The sequence below is a fragment of the Scardinius erythrophthalmus genome (genome assembly GCF_964197995.2).
Source record: "Scardinius erythrophthalmus genome assembly, chromosome: 23".
NCBI lineage: Eukaryota > Metazoa > Chordata > Actinopteri > Cypriniformes > Leuciscidae > Scardinius > Scardinius erythrophthalmus.
The window spans coordinates 31,534,854-31,562,779 of NC_138243.1; the positions used below are offsets into that span (position 1 = coordinate 31,534,854).

The 27,926-nt window shown below is 37.1% G+C and overlaps 1 protein-coding gene across 1 annotated transcript in view; it reads right to left on the reverse strand.

The window, feature by feature from the left end:
• Nucleotides 1-255: 255 nt before the first annotated feature.
• zdhhc8a (zDHHC palmitoyltransferase 8a) overlaps nucleotides 256-27,926 on the reverse strand; it is a 29,731-nt gene continuing 2,060 nt past the window's right edge. Inside the window, exons 2-10 of the mRNA XM_081353627.1 lie at nucleotides 20,234-20,355; nucleotides 19,337-19,494; nucleotides 18,535-18,707; nucleotides 17,704-17,806; nucleotides 9,879-9,970; nucleotides 9,111-9,240; nucleotides 7,739-7,847; nucleotides 7,549-7,655; nucleotides 256-1,967 (exon numbers count right to left, since the gene is read on the reverse strand). Of these exons, the coding sequence (XP_081209753.1) occupies nucleotides 1,167-1,967; nucleotides 7,549-7,655; nucleotides 7,739-7,847; nucleotides 9,111-9,240; nucleotides 9,879-9,970; nucleotides 17,704-17,806; nucleotides 18,535-18,707; nucleotides 19,337-19,494; nucleotides 20,234-20,355 (1,795 nt within the window). The 3' untranslated portion in view covers nucleotides 256-1,166. The remainder of the gene's footprint in view (nucleotides 1,968-7,548; nucleotides 7,656-7,738; nucleotides 7,848-9,110; nucleotides 9,241-9,878; nucleotides 9,971-17,703; nucleotides 17,807-18,534; nucleotides 18,708-19,336; nucleotides 19,495-20,233; nucleotides 20,356-27,926) is intronic.

Consider the following 27,926-nt stretch of genomic DNA (forward strand, 5'->3'; position numbering starts at 1 on the left):
CTCTGATGATGTGGGCGGGGCAACCTGTCACTTACATGAGATCAGCCAATAGCAAACCACAATCATCCAATCATCCAATCAATTCCCCCCCAGACACAATCAAGCCCCGCCCACATTTGTTCTTGTTCCAGAAGTGTTTCACTCCATATACGGAACAAAAGAGAAGAAAAGACGAGAGCAACTTCAGTTTCATGAGGACTTGAAGAGGATAAAATACAACATCCATTGAGAGAATATCAAAGCAAAACTATGAAGTCAACAAATCAAACTTTATTAGCCAAGAAATAAATTATAAAACACAATATTGATACAGAAAAAAGAAATAAAAAGCAAATATATTTTAATTATACAATTAACAAATAACTGTTTTAAATAATTTTAAAGCACCATACTTGAATTGTTAAAATTTAAAAAAGAAACTACATAATGATTGCTAATAGAATAGAATTTTATTATGCAATATATTCCTGTAAATACATTTTAAAAATACATACACTTCTGGTCAAAAGTTGGTAATAATTAAAAAAATGTAAAAGAGAGTCTGAAAGAGTCTCTGTTCACCAAGGTTGCATTTATTTGATAAAAATACAGTAAAAACTGTATTATTCTAATGTAAATCAGCTGTTTTCTATGTGAATATATAGTATATTAAGTGTAATTTATTCCTGTAATCGAAGCTGAATTTTCAGTCTTCAGTGTCACATGATCCTTCAGAAATCATTCTAAGATGATGATTTGATGCTCAAGAAACATTTATGATTATTATCAATGTTGAAAAGTTCATATTTTTGTGGAAACTGTGATTGGCGTAAATAAGAATAACTTTTATTCATCAAGCTCACATTAAATTGATCAAAGGTGACAGTAAATACATTTATAATGTTACAAAATAATCTATTTAAATTAAAAGGTGTCATTTAGAACTTTCTATTTATCAAAGAATCCTGAAAAATAAAATGTATCACAGTTTCCACACAAATATGAAGCCGTTTTCATCATTGATAACAATCATAAATGTTTCTTGTGCAGCAAATCATCATATATTAGAAGTATAATTGATGGTGTATCAGCATTACCAACACCTTTTGAGCAAGGAAGTGAAATTCTCCAGGTCTGCATAATGCCTATTAAAATTCCCTGATATTTTGATGATTTCCGTGACGGACTCATAGTTCAGGTTCGGGTCTTTCTTCTCCTCTGATGAACGCCAGTGCTTTCTGATGGCCGTAGGAGGAGCTGGGAAGAGCCGATGGGAGCTGTTGGGAATGTCGGTCCAGAGAGTGATAGAAGGAGGGAGAGAGGGATCGGTTAAAGTGCAGCGGGGAGCTGGCGGTCCGAGGAGTGCGGGTGAGCGAAGACGAGGAGGAGGAAGACAGATGCGACCGGCTCCCGTATCCGTACGCCGCGCTGCTAAGGAGGAACTCGCGCGAGCCGTACGCCGGAGGAGTTGGTCCACGAGACGACAGGCCTCGGAAATCATGCGGAAGGCTTCGTCTGCTGGGAATGTCGTAGATCCCGGAGTTCGGAGCGAGAGCGAGAGGTTTGTCCTTCTCATCAGGTTCCCGGCGCTCCTGAATGGAGCTCATTAGCGGTTTAGCGAGGCTGTCGTAGCAGACGGGCGACGGCTCGCGGTGTTGAGGCGAATGCCGGCTAATATTCATGAACACTGGGCTGCAGTTGCATCCGGGACCTCGGGGGAGACTCGAATCCATGGGAATGAATGGAGTCTGGGATCCGAGGCGCTCGACGGGACGCAGAAGACTGTCGTAGGACAGACTCCCGGATCGGCTAATGAGGACGCTAGCGCTCGGATGTGGACCTGGAGTTTCGGCTACGCGGCGGTGGGAGTGTTTCAGACTCAGTGAGCGGGAATTCAGAGTCAGAGAGTTTCCGGAATTCTCCGACTGAAGGAGACTGGGATCGGACGCGTGCTCCTGCGGGACCAGCGGGGAAATCCTCGTCCCGATCTACAGGGACAGACAAAGGAACATCATTTAAAATCTTATTTTTTTATTCTGCCGTTTGATCATACATGAGTGTCGTGTTAGTTGTGTAACGGGTTTCTATTAATGCCTCATTGTATTCTGGTTTTATCTGTGACTGTTGTAATGATATAGAATTTGAATTAGAATTTTGCTTTGTCCCATGTACAGCACTGTGGTCAACTGTTGTTGTATTAATATGTATTTAGTAAAAATGTTTTCAGATATTTATTCTAGACAAGGTATCTTAGAAGGCAAATTTATTTCCAGAAAGTCGTACTGTTATGTCTATAATGCAAGTTTTAGGGCTGGGGCATATGATGATATATAACGATCTACGATTTATATCTAGCTATATTGTATCTATAGTGTTGTCTAGCACATACATCAGTGCTGCAGTGACTCTAACGCTAGCCTGAGCGAGCAGTACAGTTAAGAGATTTAAATATCGGTCGGTTTTGTTCCATTAAGAGATTTAAATATCGGTGGTTTTGTTCCATTAAGATATTTAAATATAGGTGGTTTTGTTCCATTAAGAGATTTAAATATCGGTGGTTTTGTTCCATTAAGAGATTTAAATATCGGTGGTTTTGTTCCATTAAGAGATTTAAATATCGGTCGGTTTTGTTCCATTAAGATATTTAAATATAGGTGGTTTTGTTCCATTAAGAGATTTAAATATCGGTGGTTTTGTTCCATTAAGAGATTTAAATATCGGTGGTTTTGTTCCATTAAGAGATTTAAATATCTGTGTTTTGTTCCATTAAGATATTTAAATATAGGTGGTTTTGTTCCATTAAGAGATTTAAATATCGGTGGTTTTGTTCCATTAAGAGATTTAAATATCGGTGGTTTTGTTCCATTAAGAGATTTAAATATCTGTGTTTTGTTCCATTAAGAGATTTAAATATTGGTCGTTTTTTTTTCGTTAAGAGATTTAAATATCAGTCGGTTTTGTTAATTTAACCCTTTATGACCTACCATAGAACAGTTCTGCCAGAGTATATCTTTGTATTTTTACATGCTGTGCTGTCATTCTTTTGAGCATTTTCATATGCCATACATCAAAATAATCCTTACTCTCCCAATTTGAAGGCTATATTTGTAATAAATCAATAGTGACTAGATAAATATCTCAAAAGTGCAATAAACAAAAGGGAAAAAAAAATCATATATTTTTTTTCTACATATTTTATTCAATACAGAAATTTGATAAATCCCAACCTCAAACTTGTCAATGTGAAAAACGTGCATAAAATGATTTTAAACTATACAGAATTGATTTGAACTGTTTACATAAATTAGTTTCTAAGATACACTCATTTTTAGGTCTGTACAAATTGCGTAATAAGCGTTTACAAATACAAAAGAAAAACAAACAAACAAACAAAAAACACAAAAATGCATTGCACATCATTTCTTTCTTTGGCTGCTTACCTGGCTTTCTTCCTGATAAAACAATTTAAAACTATACAGAATTTATTTGAACTGTTTACATAAATTAGTTTCTAAGATACACTCATTTGAGTCTGTACAAATTGCGTAATATGCGTTTACAAAAACAAAAGAAAAACAAACAAACAAACAAAAAAACACACAAAAATGCACTGCACGTCATTTCTTTCTTTGGCTGCACACCTGGCTTTCTTCCTGGGACGGATCTATTCCTTCAAGAAAGTCGGCTTGGTCCTTGAAACGGAATCTGGAGCCGATAAGCAGACGGAGAGTTCATCTTCATCGGACGCAATTAGTATTGCCAAAACATCCGCGTCCGTGTACTTTCGTTTAGACTGTTACGTGCGCGCGCGCGCGTGTGTGTGTGTGTGTGTGAATGTGCTTGCATTTGTAAAAGTGTATTTGTGAGTGTGTAAAGGAGAAATAAATGATAAAATGAAGCAATGATAAAAAGACAATAACGAAAAGAAAGAAACATACCAGTACAGCAAATGAGAGTCAAACGCATGGTCAAATGACGCAGCGTGTGACGTCACAACATGTGACAACCTTTGGGGTCATAGTGCACAGAACGTGATGCGTCAATGAGCATCGGAAGACGTAACTATCAATCGCAGATCTACAGAACATGTGTGCAAAGACGTGCAATGCATTTTTGTGTTTTTTTTGTAAACGCATATTACGCAATTTGTACAGACTCATTAGAGGATGAAAACAACGCAACAGGAGCATGTTGGAGGCTTGATCTGAACATGTTACATCTCTGGTTTTGTATGCAAAAAGAATTATTGAGCTAGCGATTTGGTTTCAGTTTCTATAGGCTCTTAAACAGACACACGCAAACGTTAAAGGGTTAAGAGATTTAAATATCGGTCGGTTTTGTTCCGTTAAGAGATTTAAATATGGGTTGGTTTTGTTCATTTAAGAGATTTAAATATGGGTCGGTTTTGTTGCGTTAAGAGATTTAAATATGGGTCGGTTTTGTTGCGTTAAGAGATTTAAATATCGGTCGGTTTTGTTCCGTTAAGAGATTTAAATATGGGTTGGTTTTGTTGCGTTAAGAGATTTAAATGTCGGTCGGTTTTGATCATTTAAGATATTTAAATATGGGTCGGTTTTGTTGCGTTAAGAGATTTAAATATCGGTCGGTTTTGTTCCGTTAAGAGATTTAAATATGGGTCGGTTTTGTTGCGTTAAGAGATTTAAATATCGGTCGGTTTTGTTCCGTTAAGAGATTTAAATATGGGTTGGTTTTGTTGCGTTAAGAGATTTAAATGTCGGTCGGTTTTGATCATTTAAGATATTTAAATATGGGTCGGTTTTGTTGCGTTAAGAGATTTAAATATCGGTCGGTTTTGTTACGTTAAGAGACTTAAATATGGGTCGTTTTTGTTGCGTCAAGAGATTTAAAAATCGGTCGCTTTTGTTACGTTAAGAGATTTAAATGTCGGTCGGTTTTGATCTGTTAAGATATTCAAATATCGGTCGGTTTTGTTCATTTAAGAGATTTAAATATCGGTCGGTTTTGTTCCGTTAAGAGATTTAAATATGGGTCGGTTTTGTTCATTTAAGAGATTTAAATGTTGATCGGTTTTGTTCTGTTAAGTGATTTAAATATGGGTCGGTTTTGTTCTGTTAAGAGATTTAAATATGGGTCGGTTTTGTTCCGTTAAGAGATTTAAATGTCGGTCGGTTTTGATCCGTTAAGAGATTTAAATATGGGTTGGTTTTGTTCTGATAAAAGATTTAAATATCGGTCGGTTTTGTTCCTTTAAGAGATTTAAATATCAGATGATTTTGTTTCGTTAAGAGATTTAAATATCGGTCGGTTTTGTTCATTTAAGAGATTTAAATATCAGATGATTTTGTTTCGTTAAGAGATTTAAATATCGGTCGGTTTTGTTCCTTTAAGAGATTTAAATATCAGATGATTTTGTTTTGTTAAGAGATTTAAATATCGGTCGGTTTTGTTTATTTAAGAGATTTAAATATCGGTCGGTTTTGTTCATTTAAGAGATTTAAATATCGGTAGTTTTTTTTCCTTTAAGAGATTTAAATATCGGATGATTTTGTTTCGTTGAGAGATTTAAATATCGGTCGGTTTTGTTCATTTAAGAGATTTAAATATCGGATGATTTTGTTTAATTAAGGGATTTAAATATCGGTCAGTTTTGTTTATTTAAGAGATTTAAATATCGGTCGGTTTTGTTCATTCAAGGGATTTAAATATCGGTCTGTTTTGTTCCTTTAAGAGATTTAAATATTGGATGATTTTGTTTCATTAAGAGATTTAAATATTGGTTGGTTTTGTTCATTTAAGAGATTTAAATATCGGTGGGTTTTTTTTGTCTGTTAAGAGATTTAAATATCGGTCGGTTTTGTTCATTTAAGAGATTTAAATATCGGTGGGGTTTTTTTTCTATTAAGAGATTTAAATATCGGTCGGGTTGTTTTGTGAAGAGATTTAAATATCGGACGGTTTTGTTTCATTAAGAGATTTAAATATCAGTCGGTTTTGTTCCATTAAGAGATTTAAATATTGGTGGGTTTTGTTCATTTAAGAGATTTAAATAATCGGTCGGTTTTGTTCCGTTAAGAGATTTAAATATCAGTCGGTTTTGTTCATTTAAGAGATTTAAATAATCGGTCGGTTTTGTTCCGTTAAGAGATTTAAATATCAGTCGGTTTTTTTCCGTTAAGAGATTTAAATATCGGTCGGTTTTTTTCCGTTAAGAGATTTAAATATCGGTCGGTTTGTTTTGTTAAGAGATTTAAATATCAGTCGGTTTTTTTCCGTTAAGAGATTTAAATATCGGTCGGTTTGTTTTGTTAAGAGATTTAAATATCGGACGGTTTTGTTCCGTTAAGAGATTTAAAGGAGAACTCCGGTCAATTTTAACATTGAGCTCATTTTTTTGTACATTTGGAGTGCTGTCAATACAGAGAACAACGACAAAAATCGGTGTTGCCTACACAGAGTTATTCTATTTTTAAAATTTGCACCCTGTTGACTTCAATGGGGCAAGTACTAAACCTGCTTTTAGCCTCTTAACATCCTTGATGTGTCATTACAAGTGCACAGAAAATGTGAGTGATTCCTTCCGAGTGAACACGAGTGAATCTGACTGCAGTAGATGTGAAAGATATGTATAAAAATGATGTTATTTAAGCCAGCGCAAATACCTTTGTTTACATCCTGTTTTCGGTTGAAGTCCAGAGTAATCGATTGCCGAGTTCACGTGTATAGGTTTAGTACCTATGATCACGCGCGTGAACTCGGCAATCGACTACTTTGGACTTCACCCGAAAAACAGGATGTAAACAAAGGTATTTGCGCTGGCTTAAATAACATCATTTTTATACATTTCTTTCACATCTACTGCAGTCAGATTTCCAGAACCTTCTCATTTACAGTTCTATGCTGGTTTTAATGCTCTCCCCTCCTTCATCCAGAAATGCAGAATCCCTGACAACATTTAAAAGACAGCTGAAAACCCATCTCTTCCGTGAGCACTTAACCTCATAAAAAAATCCTCCCTTGTCTGGCTTATGCTATTGAGCAATGCCTGAACTTTGTTTTTTTGAGCACTTCTTGCGTTGTTTTTGCCTCTTCACGATGACTCGCTTGCTTTAGTCCTCATTCGTAAGTGGCTTTGGACAAAGGCGTCTGCTAAATGACTAAATGTAAATGTTGGTTTTGTTCTAGGTGAGAGTAAGCCGATCAGTTGTCACAGATGAAAAGTCAGCAAAAGTCTGATGCTCGGACACACATTTTGAAAGTAATTAAGGCATTTAGATAATGGTCGTTGTGATATAAGCGAGAGTGAACAATACTCAAAAAGCATTAATGAAGATATAAATATATAAATAGCCAGTTGTCAAAGAGTCTGATGTGAGTATAACATTATTAAACTATTAATAATTAACTAACAAATTAAACTAGCAGCCATCTAAGCCAAGATATTGAGAAATATAGGCAACGGCTTTCATTTTAATTAGTAGCATCTCTGATTTCAAGCAGAATTGCTATATTGATATAGCATTCCTTACTGTGGTTGAAACTGACTTCTATCGGGGTCAAGATTTTCATCAGCGGTTTGAACAGTCTCACCTGATCTCTGGGAACTTCGTAGAGCACTTTGGTGGGCGACTCTGAAGTCTGAAGTGGGATTATTTTGTGTCCTGAAGGCATTACGGCTCTGGACTGGAGCAAACTCTCTGTTATAAAGCACAATGAGAGGACATGAACACATTTAGTGCAGAAACATGGTTTTGCTGAATGCTTCCACACGTCCACACACCTTCCAGAGCTGCCAGATGGTTCTTGAGCAGGACGGGGTCTGGTTTAGGGGGCAGTGGAGGTGGACTGCTCAAACTTTTACTATCGGGATCATCTACTTCTTCCAGAGACTGAAACAAACACATCAAAATATTAAACAGATACTGTAAAAGCAGTGACGAAAAAATCACACTCTCACTGTCTAAATGTCATAATCATTTGTTAACAAACAAGTATTCATTACTTCAATGAACTTGTTTCTGACTTAAATTATTACATTGTTTAAATTAGTATATTTTTCGCTAACTGTGATTTTGGACTCATGCACTTTCTGTAAAGCTGCTTTGAAACGATGTGTGTTGTGAAAAGCGCTATTAATAATATAATTGATTTGATTGTAGGGGAAGCTACTTTGAAACCTTACAAACCAGGGGTGCGTTTCCTGAAAGCATCGTTGGCCAACTATGGTCGCAAGTTCCGTCGTTACCAATAGAGTTCAATGGACATTGCGATGAACTTGCGACCATAGTTGGCTAACGATGCTTTCGGGAAACGCACCCCAGGGTTGTAAAACTAAAGCTAATACCATAAGAAACGTGTTTGTTCTCTTGTCCAGACAAACTTTACTTTCTAGTTTAACTACATTATAAAAATACTAAAATAACGTAAACGGAAATTAAAAATAAAAACTTTTTATTAAATATAAATAAAAACTATACAGATAGATTTAAAAAACAATAACTAATAAAAATAAAAACACAATACAATTACTAAAAATTTAAATGAAAACAGAAAATATAAAAACAAATTCAAAATATTAATAAAACTATAAAGATATATTTAGAAATACACTAACTAATAAATAAAAATAAATAAAATCAGAAAATTTATCAAATAAAAATCATTCAAAATTTTTGTAAAAACTATAATATTATCTCAATTATAGTAAATAAACACTTTTGCACAAGTCATAATTCAAATATAGTCAAGCTTTGTATCTAAGCTGTCAATATATCTTTAAATAATTGTTTTTTATTCAGAGCAGGATTTATTTTTCAGAAAAACCTGATGTGTTATAAAGTCAAATCTCATGTAACTAAATACATAACAACATTTATATGCTAAAATGGTAAATGTCTAAATAGACGATCTAAACTGACCGTATCTTTATATATATAAAATGAAAAAATTAAATAAATAAATAAAATGTAAAAAAAAACATTGCTACACTGTTGTCCTCTTGCTGGTCTGATTGCTTCTATTGTTCTCCTCATTTGTAAGTGGCTTTGGGTAAAAGCGTCTGCTAAATGATTAAATGTAAATGTGCATATACATTCTATGCATAGATATCCACACCATGTCCCATAAGTGCAGTATTTGTGAAACACATGTACCTTCACGGGAAGAGTCTGGCTGGGGACGCAGTTGTCGGAGCTCTTCACCGGGGTCAGCTTCTGAGACTCGGGATGATGGAACGGAGGATGAACACAGACCGGCAATCTGTCTCTGAGTTTCCCAGTGTACCTACGATATGAAGAGCAGAAATAATCATAACAACGATAAAACATCAATAAAGTTATAATTTAATACAATATATAATAAAAAAAAACAGCATGAGTGCGCACAAAAAACATTCTGTCCTAAAAATGCATGCTGTAATCGGTTACACTTTATTATACTGTTCCTTCATTAATGAATAACTACACAGGAACAAACGAGTAACTCACTATAAAAATTCTAGTAACTACTATTTACTAACTAGTAACTCTGATTAATGACTTAGTAAGTAATAGCGCTCGGGTGAATGTGGTAGTTCACTATTAGCTAATCAGTAACTTCTATTTTTCATCCCTCACTGATGACTACTATATACAGGTTTATAATTAATATTAATAATGCATCATTTATAATAAAAGGTAATGGTAACCCATTAGTAATACAGTAACTCAAGTGTTACCGCATCCTAGTATTCTAAAGTGAAAAACATGATAACTACATAATATTGACTGAAGTCATTGTGAGCTTTAGAGGTTTTTGTGAGGTTTTGGATAGTCATTTTTTACTAAGTTTCTTGTTAGCTAATAGTAGTTATTAGAGTGTTAATAGTGTGTGTAGTTATTCATTAATGAAGGAACAGTGCTGTGATCAGCTGATCCGCTCACCTCGGCACGATGGGACTGAAGAGCACAGACTGCAGGTTGACACAGCATCCGCGTGTGAACGGATTCACTCCTCCCTGAAACTTTCCTGTCACCTGTGAAGTAGTGTTAGTGAGAGCAAGTTCGTGGTCCGTGTCAGTCATGATCTCACCTGTGTTCGCTTTGACAGCAAATTGATTTGGTTTTAGCAGAGCCCGTCTACGGAGAGCCTGGCCACTCCCTATTAGGTCCTATTGTACCGAATGTTGGTTGTAGTTCCACCAGAGCTCCACTGGGGGCGATCGCCCATGAGTGCAGAATGAATGGGAGTCTATGGAGCGCGACGGCTAAATTTGTCTCTTTCACTCGATTGCCGTTGAGAAATCTCAGATTTGATTGTAGGTTTTGCAAGTTCAACATGAGTTATAGGCCGAAAGTTGAATGAACGAGTACTTATGTCCTTTCGATTTCTAACAGGTTGAGTTGTTCGCCGGTCCGCCGTTATAATAGCAATCCGCCATGGAACAAGCGTGCCTGCTCTTAAAGGGAATGTGAGATGACGCTCTGATTGGTTTTATTTCACGTTACGCCCAAACCACACCTATGAGTAATGAAGCGACTTCAGACCAACACATTTTAGATTTGCGTCGGCTGCAAGAGTCATTTATCCCGCCGGTATAATAGCACACATCTCAGTGATAAGCTACTGTGATAGCAGATGTGGATGAGGAGCAAGATAGTATGGCTCCTAAGAAGTCTCAGAAAGAGTCTGCTGTTGAGGAGGAGTATGTTACTGTGAATGTTCTAACAGAAATGTTAGAAACACAGAAAATCTTTTTTAAGGACATGATGGATCTTCAGGAAAAAAACTTTAAAACGTTTTTACAACTCTTTATGGAAACAACAAACAAGCGAGTTGATGATCTTGTAAAAGACGTCACAGAATACAAACGGAGTTTGGATTACACACAAGCGCAGGTGGATAATCAAGAGAAGAACACCGAGGAGATTGTTAAAATGTGCCGAGAAGCACGTGGGGATATAAACAAAGTGTGCGAATTGACGCCATTACTGGATGGGAAAATCGACAATCTTGAGGCGAGGTCAAAAAGGAACAACATTATTATTGACGGGATTCCTGAATCGCAACGCGAGAGTGAGGAAGAAACCGAGAACAAAGTCCGCCGCATAATAGCCGAAAAGTTAGAAATGAATGAAGAACGGATCGAGGTGGAACGAGCCCGTCGAATGGGTGATCCTACAACAGCAGGAAACCGACACAGATCAATAATTGTCAAGTTTTTAAGATGGAAAGACAAGGCAGCTGTGATGACCAGGGTAAACAAACTGAGAGGTACAAACATTTACTTTAATGAAGACTATTCTGAAGCCGTAAGGATAAAGCGAAGGGAACTAGTTCCGGTCATGAAGGCTGAACGAGCAAAGGGAAACATTGCCTACATTCGCTATGACAGACTTATTGTTCATTCTCCCTCCCAGAGGATGATAGGTCCAAATGGAAAGATCAGCTAAGAATGTGGGTTTGAGTGAGTACTCACATGGACTATAGGACTACATACATTTGTACTGAACGTGTGTTAATTTTTAGATACTATATTAATGTCATTTCCCAAGAAAGGCCTAAAAATAGCTCATATAAAAATTTGTAGTTTAAGAAACAAAATTCCAGACATAAGTAATATGTTAACATCTCATAATATTAATATTTTAGCTATTTCTGAAACTCATTTAGACAATACGTTTGATGATGCTGCAGTAGAAATACAGGAATATAGTATTTATAGAAGGGATAGGGATGTTTATGGGGGAGGAGTTGCCATGTACATTCAGAGCCACATCCCAGTTAAAATCAGAGAAGATCTAATGTCATGTGATGTTGAAATGTTATGGTTACAAGTTCACCTACCCCATTTAAAGCCTATGTTGATGGGATGCTGTTATAGGCCACCAGGGTCTGGCAATCAGTATCTTGACGATTTGGGAGAAATGTTTGAGCGAGCATGTGATGAAAATAGGGAAATTTATGTCCTGGGAGATCTTAACATTGATTTTCTTGCATCAAAATGTTCGCTGAAAAAGAAAATTCTTACTATAATTGGGGCCTGTAATCTGGTTTAGGTTATTAATCAGCCAACCAGGGAATTTGTTAATAAGACAGGACTTATATCATCCACATGTATAGATCATATTTATACTAATGTAGCTGAACTCTGTTCTAAAGCTGTATCAATTTCGATCGGCTTTAGTGATCATAATTTGGTGGGCTTATCCAGGAAAACTAAAGTTCCAAAGGTGGGGCCAAAAATTGTATACAAAAGAATGTACAAGGGTTTTGACTGTAATTCATATGTGGAAGATGTTGGAAACATCTGTTGGTCTGATGTCCTTCAACAGAAAGACCCAGATACTGCACTTAATGTATTTATGAAATTGTTGGCCCCAGTTATGGATAAGCATGCACCTGTTAGGATGCTGACTGTTAGAGCTACTGGGGCTCCTTGGGTTGATGAGGAATTAAAAGGATACATGGGTCAAAGAGAAAATGCAAGAGAAGTGGCAAAAAAGTCTGGATTATTATATGATTGGCAAATATATTGTAAATTGAGGAATTATGTTACCAACCTGAATAGAAAGAAGAAGAAACTGTACTATGAATCCAGGATTAATTGTATAAAACATGATGGAAAAAAGCTCTGGAGCACCTTAAATAATATCATGGGTAGAAAGAGTAATTTGACCCCATCATGGATTGAAGTGGAAGGATCGTTTATAACTAAACCTGTAGACATTGCAAATTATTTTAATGATTACTTCATTGATAAAGTTTGTAAACTAAGGCAGAAAATGCCAACATCATACTGTGAGTCAACTTATTTATGTATATTAGAAGAAATAATGAATGATAAGAATTGTTCATTTAAATTTCGAGAAGTGACAAGAGAAGAAGTAAAACAACTATTATTGTCTATTAATAATGACAAGCCACCCGGTACGGATAACCTGGATGGAAAGCTATTGAGGATGGTAGCAGACCATATTGCCACTCCCATATGTTATATTTTTAATTTGAGTCTTGAGAGGAAAGTGTGCCCACAAGTGTGGAAAGAGGCAAAGGTAATTCCCTTAGCGAAAAATGCTCGTGCTGTTTTTTCTGGCTCTAATAGTCGACCAATTAGTTTGTTACCTGTTATAAGTAAACTTTTAGAAAAATTTTTATTTAACCAGATACAAGGTTATTTCACTATGAATGAATTGTTAAGCAAATACCAGCATGCTTATAGAGAAGGACATTCAACTTGTACAGCTCTTACACAAATGACAGATGATTGGTTGCATTATATTGATCACCAAAATACTGTCGGAGCAGTATTATTAGATTTTAGTGCTGCTTTTGACATAATCGACCATAGTTTGTTATTAGGGAAACTCAAATGTTATGGTTTTACACCATCTGCATTAGCATGGGTAGAGAGCTACTTGACAGATAGAACACAGAAGGTGTATTTCAATGGAAGCTTCTCTGAGGTGAGGTCTGTAGCATGTGGGATTCCACAAGGGTCTTCATTAGGACCATTGCTTTTTTCTATCTTTACGAATGATCTCCCACTGGTCTGTAAAAGAGCTTCTGTGTCTATGTATGCGGATGATGTAACGCTTTATATGCCTGCACCAGCTTTAGAAAATATTACTGCAGCTCTCAACAATGAGTTGCAGATGGTATTTAATTGGGTTATTGATAATAAACTTGTTTTAAATTTAGCTAAGACTAAAAGTATCTTATTTGGAACTAAATGTTCATTAAAAACAAGGCCCATGTTGGATTTATCACTAAATAATGTTGCTGTTGAGCAGGTACATGAAATAAAGCTTCTTGGGGTAACCTTAGACTGTACCTTGTCGTGGTCAAGACATATAGAAGAAGTGGTGAAAAAGATGGGGAGAAATATATCTGTAGTTAAAAGGTGTTATTCGTTTTTAAATCCATATTTAACTAAACATGTTTTGCAGACCCTAGTGTTATCACACTTAGATTATTGCTCTGTGGTTTGGTCAGGAACTACAAAGAAGAATATAGGGAAACTACAGAGGGTTCAGAATAGAGCTGCCCGTTTAGCCCTTTGTTGTACAATAAGGGCTAATGTTAACAAAATGCACGGCAAACTTTTCTGGTTAACGGTTGATGGGAGGTTAAAAGCATCACTTCTTGGCTTTATAAATAAAATTAATGTATGGAAAACTCCTGATTGTCTGTATAGGCAACTTACTCTGAGTTCTAATGTACATACATATCTCACGAGGCATGCCGTCATTGGTAAATATATTATTCCAAAATCCAGAACAAACTCAAAACAACGTACAGTGTTGTATAGAGCTATGGTTGAATGGAACTCTCTTCCAGGTCATATTGTTAAAACTCAAAATAATATTGGTTTTAAAAAACAAATAAAGGAATTTTTTATGTTAGCTTATTTTAGTAGATAGAGTATATTGTATGAGTTTGTGTGTATGTATATGTATATGTGTATGTGTAAGTGTATATGTATATACAGTATGTGTGTGTATGTATGTATATATGTATTTCATGAGAATTTGTTGTTTCAGTGGATGATTGTGCATTTGTTGTGTATGTTGGTAATATGTTCAATTGTGTATTGATTATGTAGTGCGTTTTTTTATTTATTTGTGTTATGCAGGGGCGGAGTGGGACCAAAAAATCTACCGGGAAATTTCGTAGACCACCGGCCCTCGGTGGTAAAAAAAAAAAAAAAAAAAAAAAAAAACCTTTGCTAAAAAATATAGCAGTGAATGAGAGAATATTAAATAGATTTTTTTTGTTCCTCTATAGTTTTTTCACAACTTTCTAAAAGAGTAAAAAAATTGCGAGAGATGGATAACGGCAGTCAGAAGAACTCAGAAGAGAGAAATATAAGTCACTTTGTCATCACTCCCACAGACGCAGCATTAGAAACCCTCACAGCAGCATTAACTCGTTTCTTTTTTTGTAATTTTATTAAAGGTAATATAATATAAAATAGTGTTAAATGTAAATACATATTTTTTTCAATTGAAAATATAAAAAAAAAACTTTCCAGGATTTATGCGGATGATGACCGTTAAAACGTGTCATCATCACCCTGTTGAAAAGGGTCTATGGCATTTTCACGGTGACACGACACCTTGCTCGTTAGCTTCTGCTAGTGTTAACATAATCTGTATACACTTAACATAGCAGCAGCAGCCAAGGGAGGTTACTCGTTTTAAAACTAGGAAATCTGCCACTAGTAGCCTAGATAGTCACTCAATAGTAAACTTTTTATTTGTCTCATATTTACCACTGCTACTTTCAAATTACACAAGCTTTTGGCTGGCTGGCTGCATAGCTGGTGCTAATTCCCATCTGTGCCTAGCTTTGACAACATGTGCTTCAGTTTATTTCATCTGTAGTATCTTTGCTTGTTGATGCCCGGAACATGTCTGTTATTTTGGAGCATTTCACTGCCTCCTCCTCCATAATTTTTGAGTCTGACCTTCTCAGCGCCAGATTTTTTAACGCTTGTGCTGAGGGGTGCTAGATCATTGACGGGGGAGCTGCGCAGTTATACAAATAATAATTGAGCAAAACTTGGCCACTAAATATTTAATATTCAATTATTTTAATGATCACAATTAAAGTTTTAATTTTATTAAATTGAACAAGCGCAACATTCAGCATTCAATCAAATATTCTAAAAGATGTAGGCTATTAGTAGCTTATTAATAAGGTTATTTCAACATAATATTTCGTTATTTCAACATTTATGTGCGTGCAACAAGCAAGATGTGCATTTGTAAATCCGGTAACGCGTGCATTGATTTTTAGTAATAAATTAGTGTTTTCTGACAGTGTCGGGTGTCGGCTGCAAAGATGAAGTTGACGATCGCCATATATAGTGAACACGCCTAGAGAAATGCATGATTACGTAATCAGAGAGTAGGCAAGCCTTTTTCTTTTCGTTTTGAATTATTTCGTTTAAAGTTATTTCAAGCTTTGTGTATTTGATGTGTTTCGCATGTCTGTGTGAGGCATACACTGAGTTTCGTTAACTTAGTTCGGATGAGATGCGCTCAGTTAACGTGCAATGCAATTGACCGCGCGGGCGCCTCCATGATTAGGCTATATTGTCTGTTTGTTATATTTGCTTATTATTATTTAAAAAATGATTAAAATTAAGATACAATTTATACAAAACGAAATTCACTTTAATGAAAGGTTTTCTACAAAACAAAACTGAATGAAATGGTCAAAATCATGTCTGTCTGACCCTCTGTCTCTTGATAGGCATCATATCTTATTCGTGCTGTTCACTTTTCATAAATAAACATAAATGGAAAAGAAATGACATTATATATTTTAACAAATATGAAACTAAATGCGCTTATTTAATGGCTACAACAGGCCTACAGACTCTCTATTTGTGCAAATTGCTGCACATTCATTTAATTCTGAATTTTGCACAAGTTGAAAGGCGTTTGTTCAAATCAAGTTCACGGATAATTGTGCGTGCATTTATTAATCATTATGATACTAAAAGCATAAAAATGCTATGTAGCCTACTAAAAATCAGATGAGCCCAGAATATGAACGCAACGTTTAATTACACGTTAAGCAATTTCCTCCCATAGAAAACCATTAGGCCTAAGAACGCTTAATGTAGGCTAGCTTAATGCAGATTAGAATGCCCCCTTATTATGTCGAAATAACGACTTATTATGTCGAAATAACGAGATATTATGTTGAAATAACGTCTTAATATCTCGAAATAACAAGATAAGTTTTCTTTTTTGCCTTTCCATCATTTAACTCACTCTTACGGACGTTAGACTTCCAAGACGTGACGAGGAAAAAGAGGTGTTCGGCGGCTTTTTACATCAAAGGCCGACCCGATTTTGGGAGGGGCCGCTCACTGACCCCCCTATGTTTTTGAAAATCCTATAGACATGGTTGGACCTGCCGAACGGGTTGAGCACTTTTATATACTGTGTTGAGCAGAGAGGCTGCACAGTTTGACCAGCGAGAAGCGGCCGCACATCAGGCCGCCAGACGGGTGTTGCTAAAATAACTCGCAATGTATAACTATTATCAGACCGGCCCTCCGCGGCCTCAAAACACTACCGGCCCACCGGGAAAAGTCCCGACTCTCCCGATTGCCACTCCGCCCCTGGTGTTATGTGTTGTGTGTGGACCCCAGGAAGAGTAGCGGATGCATTTTGTTGCATCAGCTAATGGGGATCCTAATAAAATAATAATAATAAACGGCGCCCTAGACCCGCCCACAAAGTTACTTGCGTTTCGCCCTTGATACTTGCATTTCAGATTGTTAAAATAGGGCCCTAAGACTGAATGCACAGATCCAATGCACTGATGCACATCTGATAATCTCACAACTGTTTACGTTCTGTAAAGACATAACCGACTGTGTTTACGTGAATATAATACAGCGCTCTATTGCATCGTCACTCTTATTCAGATCTATCCATATGTCAGCTCTTCTCTTTCTCCCGGACGTTTACATTTTTAAAAGTTTTATGAGAAATGCATCAAGCGCATGCCAACTCATGATCAGCACGTTACAATTCATATGTTCGCATCGACCACAAACGCAGGACATCAGTTCTGACCGGATCTCTTCCCAAATCGTCCCTACCTAACATTTTCGTCTAGTTTTTATTCGTTGACAAACATGTCAATAGATTTTCGTCATAGTTTTTGTCATTCAAAACTAGTTTTTATTTAGTTATCGTTGCGTTTTCGTCTATGAAAAACAACGATATTGACAGTGGATCTCACCTGTTCGTTTGTCGTGCGTCCTCGTGCCACCAGCACCAGATGAAAGCAGGCCAGACCCAAGACCGGGATGAAGAACAAACCGGACACGCTCATGACCGCCAGCCTGAACACACACTGTCAAGGCACTTAGTTTATGAGTCGTGTGTGTGATGATGAAATAACAAAGTGAAACACTATGATGCTTTCTGAACATTGATGTTTGTTTGAGGGACCCGACCATAGAATATAACTAAATATGTTCGTAGTGTGTGTGACGTCACTCGTAGTGTTTCTGAAGAGCGTTTCTGAAGCCCAAAGTGGGCGGAGCCGGCCATCGCCATCTTGGAATCGCGTCACTCCCAGATAAACGTCAATGTGCAGTGAGGCGGATTAGCTGAGGTGACGTTACGCTAACACACAGCAGACAAACGGCTAGTAGTGACATCAGCTGCAATCCACCTGTCACTCAAGTGGCCACGCCCTTAATTGTGCAGAACGTTACGGCTTAATATAATTTAAACGGATGAGTTATAAAAAATGTCATCACAGTCATCATGAAGAGCAAAATTAGCTATATAGACCAAAATCACTTTTTGTATCAGGCTGTAAACATGTGTTTTTCTGCTGTAAATTTGGGTATGTTAACATGGGGGTTTATGGGATTGACTCTCTTTCGGAGCCGGTCTCTAGTGACCAGTGGATGAACTGCAATTTAAGTCACTTGTTGAATCAAGAGAGAGACTGGAAGGTTGTCGCTTGAACCCGACACGTCAACTTCTGACTTAGCCAATCACATGAGTTTGGAGGCGGGGCTATCAGTCTGACTGACCAATTACTCTAGCTTAAGGATACGTGACAGCAGCGTGCAGTTCCCACAAATCCTCCAGGTGATCCAGGACATACAGGAGACCTCCGGAAAAAACCCCAACCATGTGAAGACTCAGAGACAGGAGGAAGAGGAAGAAGAAGCGATAGTTGCGTCGCCCGATGCAGTTGTTCACCCAGGGACAGTGATGGTCAAAGTCCTGGAGAGAGGGAGAGAATATGACCTTTCCTCAGCGCATACACTACACTTTACTCTCATATTCTTTATTCTTTAAACCTATTAAATAGAAAAAAAGTTACAAAAAAACGAAACATTATGAATTCAAAGTCATGCTTATTTTGCAGAAAGCGAGTTTGAATACAGACATTTTCAAAAGGGGGTGAATAACATGAATAAGTTCTCATGACCTCAGATAGATACTTATGATTGATTAAGACATAATGCCATAAAAATCTCATTCCAGCCAGATGGCCAAAATCTGGCAACCCTGTACATTATTGTACAGACAGACAGACATATAGATAGATAGACAGATAGACAGACAGACAGACAGACATATAGATAGATAGATAGATAGATAGATAGATAGATAGATAGATAGATAGATAGATAGATAGATAGATAGATAGATAGATAGATAGATAGATAGATAGATAGATAGATAGATAGATAGATAGATAGATAGATAGACAGATATAGACAGATAGATAGATAGATAGATAGATAGATAGATAGATAGATAGATAGATAGATAGATAGATAGAGATAGAGATAAATAGATAGACATACAGATAGACACACAGAAAGATAGACAGACAGCTGTCTCACCTCCACACAGTGATCACACACGCTGCAGTGAGAACATCTGGGTGGCCTGTAGAAGTGACAGGAGGAACACCACTTCATGCGCACCTGCACTCCTCTCACCTCCACGGTCCTGTAGAGCGGAGCGCGCACGTCCTCGTCCTTGTCCTCGTCATCATCCGCTGGAACGCAGCGTGAAAACATCTGTTTATATATATATATATATATAGTGCCCCTATTATGCCTTTTCAGATATTCCCTTTCATGCAGTGTGTAATAAAGCTGTTTGTGAATGTAAAAGGTCTGAAAAGTTTGGAGTTGTTGACTTCTAAAAGAAAGAAACGAGTCAGTAATTCTATTCTCACTTCCAACGTAGGTTTGTTACTAATTTGCATAATGCTCTGGTGTTGATTGGCTGATCAGCGTCTCTTTGCCCCTCCCTCAAACACTGTAGTGTATCTGAGACTGGAAGAGTTTGGTTCGTGTTGTTCATGTGGAGAAGACGCTGTTTTCTGAGATTGAGACGGTAAAACCCACGCCATCGTTACTGCTCGTATCACTGTGAGATTCAGATATGATGATGAGCGTTTGCTTTCTGACCAATCAGAGCAGAGCATCTCTCAGAGAGGCGGGGCTTAGAGAGACTGAATCCTCGATGGAAGCATTTCAGACACTGAGAGGGAAGAGCTGATGTGCAGTGGAGATTATGAGGACATTACAGTGATTATGAGCTTGGATGAATGTGAACCTGTTGTAGGAGACTCTGACATAACATTAGGAACCTTTAAAACTGCAGAATAGAGGCACTTTAAGTATTCTCAAGTGTCTCAGTTAACACTAAACTAATGTGTGATTGCAAACTAGTTTACAGAACAGCCAGCGCTCAGACTCATCTGTGATAATGCGTTTGACTCGACTCACCCCTCGGGAACACGCCGGCATCCATGAACGTTGCCATGGTGAAGTTTGCCACGACAAAGAGGAACACGATTCCGACACATGGTGGGAAAATGAGAGACACGTTTTCAGCGAGCCAAGGACACCTGCGAGGAACAGAGACACAACATTTACTTCATTAACCCTATAAAGCTACTGCAGCATATTTAATACACACATTTCCTCTAAATGATGAACATGATCTGATAAACCTGTCACACACGATCTCCTCCAGTCCTTCTGTGTCTGACTGATAGTAAAAGTCCTTTAGTATAAATATAATTGTACAAACGTCCTCCTTCAGCTCGAGCTTCTTGTGTCTTTCTGCTGTCAAATCTGCTCTGATATTATCAAGTAGACGTGAGAATAACTTTTATATTGTTTGTAATATTTCAGCTGGACTGAAGCAGGTTTACTTGATTATCCAGACATCATTTATTATAAAAGGCTTTTGTAATTTTGTAATTATTATCAGGCTTTTGAGGATGGTTTATTTGTTCATTATCATTATATTGCATTATACTGCATTGCATTATATGTTTTAAAACTACAGATCATATAACTTAGCATAAGACTTATTATTGGCAGATATTGATTTAGATGCATTTTATGTCAATATCTACGATACTGTTATAAAGCTTTCAATAATTTACATTACAAGCATCAGAATTTCATCACTTTTTGTCCATATACACATCAGCATCTGCAGCAAACAGCATATTTTTGCTCAGTTTGAGGCTCTGGATAAAACTGAGCTGTTTTTCCTTCTATATTCTCACTATATCAGACTATATGAGAAATAAAGGCCTGATGTATCTAATATATGCAAAAAACACACGCAAACTATACATTTTTAATAAATATTTTGTCTAAAGGTTCAATAAACTGTTCTATTTAAAAAAAATACATTATTTTCTGACTATTATTTCCGGTTTAATTCATGTTCAGTCAATTCCTGATCAATAAAATCAAGTACCATCAATATTTTATAGCACTGAAACCCTTTTTGGCTCAAAAACGCATCAGGTAAAATGGGCTGTAAACGCGGTTTCATGTCGACTTTAAGGATCCACCTCTATATTAAAGAACAATCAAATGAAATACATCAACTTCATGTCAATGCACCAATAATATTTTCAGATCTGCCTTCATTGTTCCATCTTTTAGATCAAATGTAGTGTTGGCTGAATAATTCACAAGCAAAAGTTGAATTAAGCGTCTTTTGCCTGTCTGTAGTGTTTGAAGCTCCGTCTCGAACACATCTGAGAGGCTCGTCGGCCCCTGAGGACCAGCACAAAGACAAAAATGAAAGTGTGGATCAGTCCAGAAAAAAGAAAAACCCAGCAGGGGATGATTACATCTGGAGCATGAGATTAAACGGAGAGGTAAATCATGGCCACTGGGACGCAGATTAAACTCAGATTTTCATTGAATGAATGTCGTGTATGGAAGGAAATTTCTGCCACATAAGAAAAACAGTCATGCTACGGTAAATCATTATGATGACATAAAAAGTCAAAATTATGACATATGACAAAGTCAAAAATATAACACAATAATTTTGACTTTTTGTCATAATTTTGATTTATGCTACAACTACAACTCAAATCCAGAATGTAATCAATTTGACTTTTTATGTTATAATTCTGACTTTTTATGTCATAATTCTGACTTTTTAAGTCATAATTTTGACTTGGTATGAAATAATAGTGACTTTTTAGATCATAATTATGACTTATTATATCATAATTTTGACTCGTCATAATTTTAATTTTGTGGGCCCTATTTTAAGGATCTAAGTGCATGGTCTAAAGCACAGGGCGCAAGTTCAGTTAGGGCGTCCGAATCCACTTTTGCCAGTTTGACGGGGAAAATGGTCGGTGCTTCCGGCGCTGGTCTAAAAGGGTTATCCCTATTCTCTTAATGAGTAATGGGTGAGTTTTGTCTCTATTCTCTTAATGAATAATGGGTGTGTTTTGGGCGTAACGTGCTATAAACCAATCAGAGTCTAGTCTCCCATTCCCTTTAAAAGCCAGTTGTGCTCGCGCAGCGGTGGATTCGCTATTTTACATGGAGGAATTTGATAGTGGAAAGACCAAATGCGTCTCCAGAGCACCAACGGATCTGCTCGTGTGCGCGGTTAAAACTGTGTGTGTGTGTAAATGTGAGTGAGTGTGTGAGGTTAAAGCACGCGAGCAGACCATCTACCATCCGGGATTCACCATATCTTTATGGGCACAATAAAAATATTTTACATTGTTTTCCTTTTATTTTTAATATCTAGCATGTTTGTGTTCTGCTGCGCGTCCTTGTGTGTGTAATAAGCCGAGTGTACGCGCGTTGTGGACCCGCATACAGGCGTATATTTTTGTTGGTCGACGGCTCATTCTTTTTCAGTTCCTCAAAATAGCAACGCTCCAACAATGCTCCAACCTCGTTCTCAGACCAGCAGCCCATTGGCGAACAAACGAGCGCAAATGCATTTGCTATTTAAAAAACGGACATGAAAATGAAAACTGCGTCAGGCTGAAAATAGCAAAAAACACTTGCAGCGCGGCTAGCGGGTGTATGATAGGGCCCAGTATTTCACAATTTTGACTTTTTTATTAATTATTGAGTGACCTTTTATGCCATAACTTTTAATACTCCTTGACCACAGGTTTAATTTTTTTTTGCTATTTTTGTGTGCTTTTTAATTTTGGTAGTTTTATTCTTTTCACTTTGGTCAGCCTGGTTTGTTTTTAAATGTGCTTTATAAATAAATATTGTATTGTATTGTAATTTCTGTATTATAAATGTTATAATATTGACTTTTTATATAATAATGACTTTTTAAGTTCGATTTAGTATGTCATAATTTCTACATTTTATGTCATAATTTGACTTTTTAAGTCAATTTCGACTTTTCATCTAATAATTATGATTAATCAAAGCATGATTTTTTCCCTTATGTGGCAGAAATGTGTTTCTATAGTCGTGAGATCGAATTAAAGACAGGAAACTACAACATGATTTGGTTCCAACTGAAATGCATACAGATTTGTTTCTGTCACATATTTCTTCATATTCTCTAGTGACCGTGACACATTTCTGTCTGGTTTATGTGTGTCAGTGGTGGTCCTGTAGTAACGGGGGATGGAGGGGCTGTCCCAATCGTACGCCACTAATCCCAGATTACTGACTGCGGATCAAACATCCGTCTGCCAGAAAAACTGCTGGATCCATATGAGAACACAATATAGTGAGCGCAGAGAAAGAAACCAACAATCAGAAGATTAGACAATCAAGAAGTAAGCAATAAGATATTTAGTATGATGTAAAAAATGAAGCCTATTTTAGGACTTTTACGATTTTGTTTTGCTTTATTTTCAGCACGATTAAGCACATTTGCCCACTAATTTCTCATTGAAATGTGCGTAAAACCCCCTGTTCTATAGTAACTTTTGACTAAAAATATTTACGTTTTGATTTATTTTACTTCATTGTAAAGTTGGACATGATTCAAAAAGATTAAAGGATCCTAAAAAAACTTGTACTCCTTGTGAACGCCATTACAAATGAATTGGAAATGAAAACCAAAAGCTGTATCAATCTATAAATCAGTCAAGGTGGAAAAAATGAACAAAGCAATGAAGAGGCTCACTGAAAAATATATATATATTTTTTATGAATTTATTGTATTGTATTGTATTGTATTGTATTGTATTGTATTGTATTGTATTGTATTGTATTGTGGAGACAAATGGATCATAATTATTGCATAAATATTACTTAGTACCAAGACATTCCTCAAAATACAAAATATTAAATAAAATATATTATTGAGCAAAACATATTACAAAAAAAACCTCAAAGGGAACTCAAAGTTTCTCGGGAGAACTCAAAGTTTCTCAGGAGAACTCAAAGTTTCTCAAGGGGAACTCAAAGTTTCTCAGGGAACTCAAAGTTTCTCAAGGGGGACTCAAAGTTTCTCAAGGGGACTCAAAGTTTCTCAGGGGGAACTCAAAGTTTCTCAAGGGGGACTCAAAGTTTCTCAGGGTGACTCAAAGTTTCTCAAGGGGGACTCAAAGTTTCTCAGGGAACTCAAAGTTTCTCAAGGGGGACTCAAAGTTTCTCAGGGTGACTCAAAGTTTCTCAAGGGGGACTCAAAGTTTCTCAGGGTGACTCAAAGTTTCTCAGGGTGACTCAAAGTTTCTCAAGGGAACTCAAAGTTTCTCAGGGGGACTCAAAGTTTCTCAGGGGGGACTCAAAGTTTCTCAGGGGGACTCAAAGTTTCTCAGGGGGAACTCAAAGTTTCTCAAGGGGGACTCAAAGTTTCTCAAGGGGGACTCAAAGTTTCTCAGGGAACTCAAAGTTTCTCAAGGGGGACTCAAAGTTTCTCAGGGTGACTCAAAGTTTCTCAAGGGGGACTCAAAGTTTCTCAAGGGGGACTCAAAGTTTCTCAGGGTGACTCAAAGTTTCTCAAGGGGGACTCAAAGTTTCTCAGGGTGACTCAAAGTTTCTCAAGGGGGACTCAAAGTTTCTCAGGGTGACTCAAAGTTTCTCAAGGGGGACTCAAAGTTTCTCAGGGTGACTCAAAGTTTCTCAGGGTGACTCAAAGTTTCTCAAGGGAACTCAAAGTTTCTCAAGGGGGACTCAAAGTTTCTCAGGGGGAACTCAAAGTTTCTCAAGGGAACTCAAAGTTTCTCAGGGGGACTCAAAGTTTCTCAAGGGGGACTCAAAGTTTCTCAAGGGAACTCAAAGTTTCTCAAGGGGGACTCAAAGTTTCTCAGGGGGACTCAAAGTTTCTCAAGGGAACTCAAAGTTTCTCAAGGGGGACTCAAAGTTTCTCAGGGTGACTCAAAGTTTCTCAAGGGAACTCAAAGTTTCTCAAGGGGGACTCAAAGTTTCTCAGGGGGAACTCAAAGTTTCTCAGGGGAACTCAAAGTTTCTCAAGGGGACTCAAAGTTTCTCAGGGTGACTCAAAGTTTCTCAAGGGGACTCAAAGTTTCTCAAGGGAACTCAAAGTTTCTCAGGGGGACTCAAAGTTTCTCAGGGGGACTCAAAGTTTCTCAAGGGGACTCAAAGTTTCTCAGGGGGACTCAAAGTTTCTCAGGGGAACTCAAAGTTTCTCAGGGGGACTCAAAGTTTCTCAAGGGAACTCAAAGTTTCTCAAGGGGACTCAAAGTTTCTCAGGGGGACTCAAAGTTTCTCAGGGGAACTCAAAGTTTCTCAGGGGGACTCAAAGTTTCTCAGGGGAACTCAAAGTTTCTCAGGGGGACTCAAAGTTTCTCAAGGGGGACTCAAAGTTTCTCAAGGGAACTCAAAGTTTCTCAAGGGGGACTCAAAGTTTCTCAGGGGGACTCAAAGTTTCTCAAGGGAACTCAAAGTTTCTCAAGGGGGACTCAAAGTTTCTCAGGGTGACTCAAAGTTTCTCAAGGGAACTCAAAGTTTCTCAAGGGGGACTCAAAGTTTCTCAGGGGAACTCAAAGTTTCTCTGGGGGACTCAAAGTTTCTCAAGGGGACTCAAAGTTTCTCAGGGTGACTCAAAGTTTCTCAAGGGGACTCAAAGTTTCTCAAGGGAACTCAAAGTTTCTCAGGGGGACTCAAAGTTTCTCAGGGGGACTCAAAGTTTCTCAAGGGGACTCAAAGTTTCTCAGGGGGACTCAAAGTTTCTCAGGGGAACTCAAAGTTTCTCAGGGGGACTCAAAGTTTCTCAAGGGAACTCAAAGTTTCTCAGGGGGACTCAAAGTTTCTCAAGGGAACTCAAAGTTTCTCAGGGGGACTCAAAGTTTCTCAAGGGGACTCAAAGTTTCTCAGGGTGACTCAAAGTTTCTCAAGGGGACTCAAAGTTTCTCGGGGGAACTCAAAGTTTCTCGGGGGAACTCAAAGTTTCTCGGGGGAACTCAAAGTTTCTCAAGGGGGACTCAAAGTTTCTCAAGGGGGACTCAAAGTTTCAACCTTCAAAGTGTTTCACCTGTAATTATTCTATGAAGCAGTGAACACTGTTTTCTGGAAGGAAGTTAATGTGCACATGTTCATGTCTGATCCAAATGAAGCTGGTCTCAAATCAGACTGATATCATTATTAAATTAACTTTATTCTGTTCGATCTCATAATCAGAATATCACTTTCAGAACTGTTTCCTACACAGTCAGCACCATCAAACACCCCTCGGACGCATGACAATACATAACGCATAAGCTCTGGAAAGGGAGGTAATCACTGAATATAGGTCATGAACAAATGATTTCTGTGTGAGGACAAAGGCTTTTCTCTTTAAGATCCTGATTTCTTATCAACGGATTACTGCCGATGTCTCTGTGATTTCTGACCATCTGCACACAATCCAATCCCTGATGAGAAACAGAGCAATAGTAAAGCTAACAGCAGCACATACACACAGATATGACCGTCATTAAAATATACAAATATACAAAGAAATCAAATAAAAATCATTTAAAGAAAGACTGATTCGCACAACAAATCAATCTCAAATCAAGGTTTGTATGCATATCTTCTTCATTCTTTATGTTATAATAATAAATGCAGTGTAGCAGTAACGTGAAATCCAACAACAATAACAATAGTGCCATGATAAAAGCTCAAATAACTCAAATAGAAGTCTGGAAAGTGATGAAAACGTGAAACAACTGAAAATGTGCTTATATTTGAGCTTCTTCTTTGCCTAGAGTCCAGTGCTATTTTAGTTTCATTCAAATTCCATTATTGTGTGATAATAATCATAAATGTGTCAATCACTCCCTGATGAGAAACAGAGCTATAGTAAAGCTAACAGCAGCAAATACACACAGATTTGACCGTCATTAAGATGTACAAATATACAAGCACAGATGTTTTGTGTGACTCATGTTACCTGTGCACGAAAACTAAAATAAAAACAAAATGTGAAAATAAAAACTAATTCAAAATATTAAAAGCTTCTAATATAGTATCTCAATGAAACCTGTTTACCTTGTGTGTTATATTGCTTTAAAAAACACTTTATAAATACTATATAATATAATAATAATATAATATAAAACACTATATAACATAAATATTATGATCCGATTGATCTGTGTGATTCTTCCACTATTCAGTTGTGTCATAAACTAAAGTTCACTGTTTTCTAACAATACGCAGACATTTTTATCCATAATAACTTATAATCGCTTATTAAAGGTACAAACAAACTGGATCTGAAACCATTCCGACCTTCAATAAGCCTGGTTTAGTTCAGACCCAGTAGCTTCTGTGGTTTACACCGAACAGATAGAGCGCCACGCTTTCATTACTCCGGTTAATATCTCTACAACAGCAGCCGAAGATTACAGTCATAAATAACCTGGGGAAAATCATGCTTTTCACAAGCACAGTGCATGCTGGGAAATCTGCATGCATTCCTAGAGACTCAAGAGGAACATTTATAATATAAACTCGGTATCAAATAAAAGCTGAAAATTAATCAAATTTTCAAATGAATCGAAATTATTCACTCAAAAGTGATATAAATCATTCAAAGTAAGACTGATTTGCACAATAAATCAATCTCAAATCAAGGTTTGGATGCATATCTTCATTATTCATGTTATAATAATAGTGCAAAATAGCGATGAAAGCACAAATAATACAAATGTTGTGATGATAACGTGACAAATGAAAACGTGCTTATATTTGAGCTTCTTCTTTGTCAAGG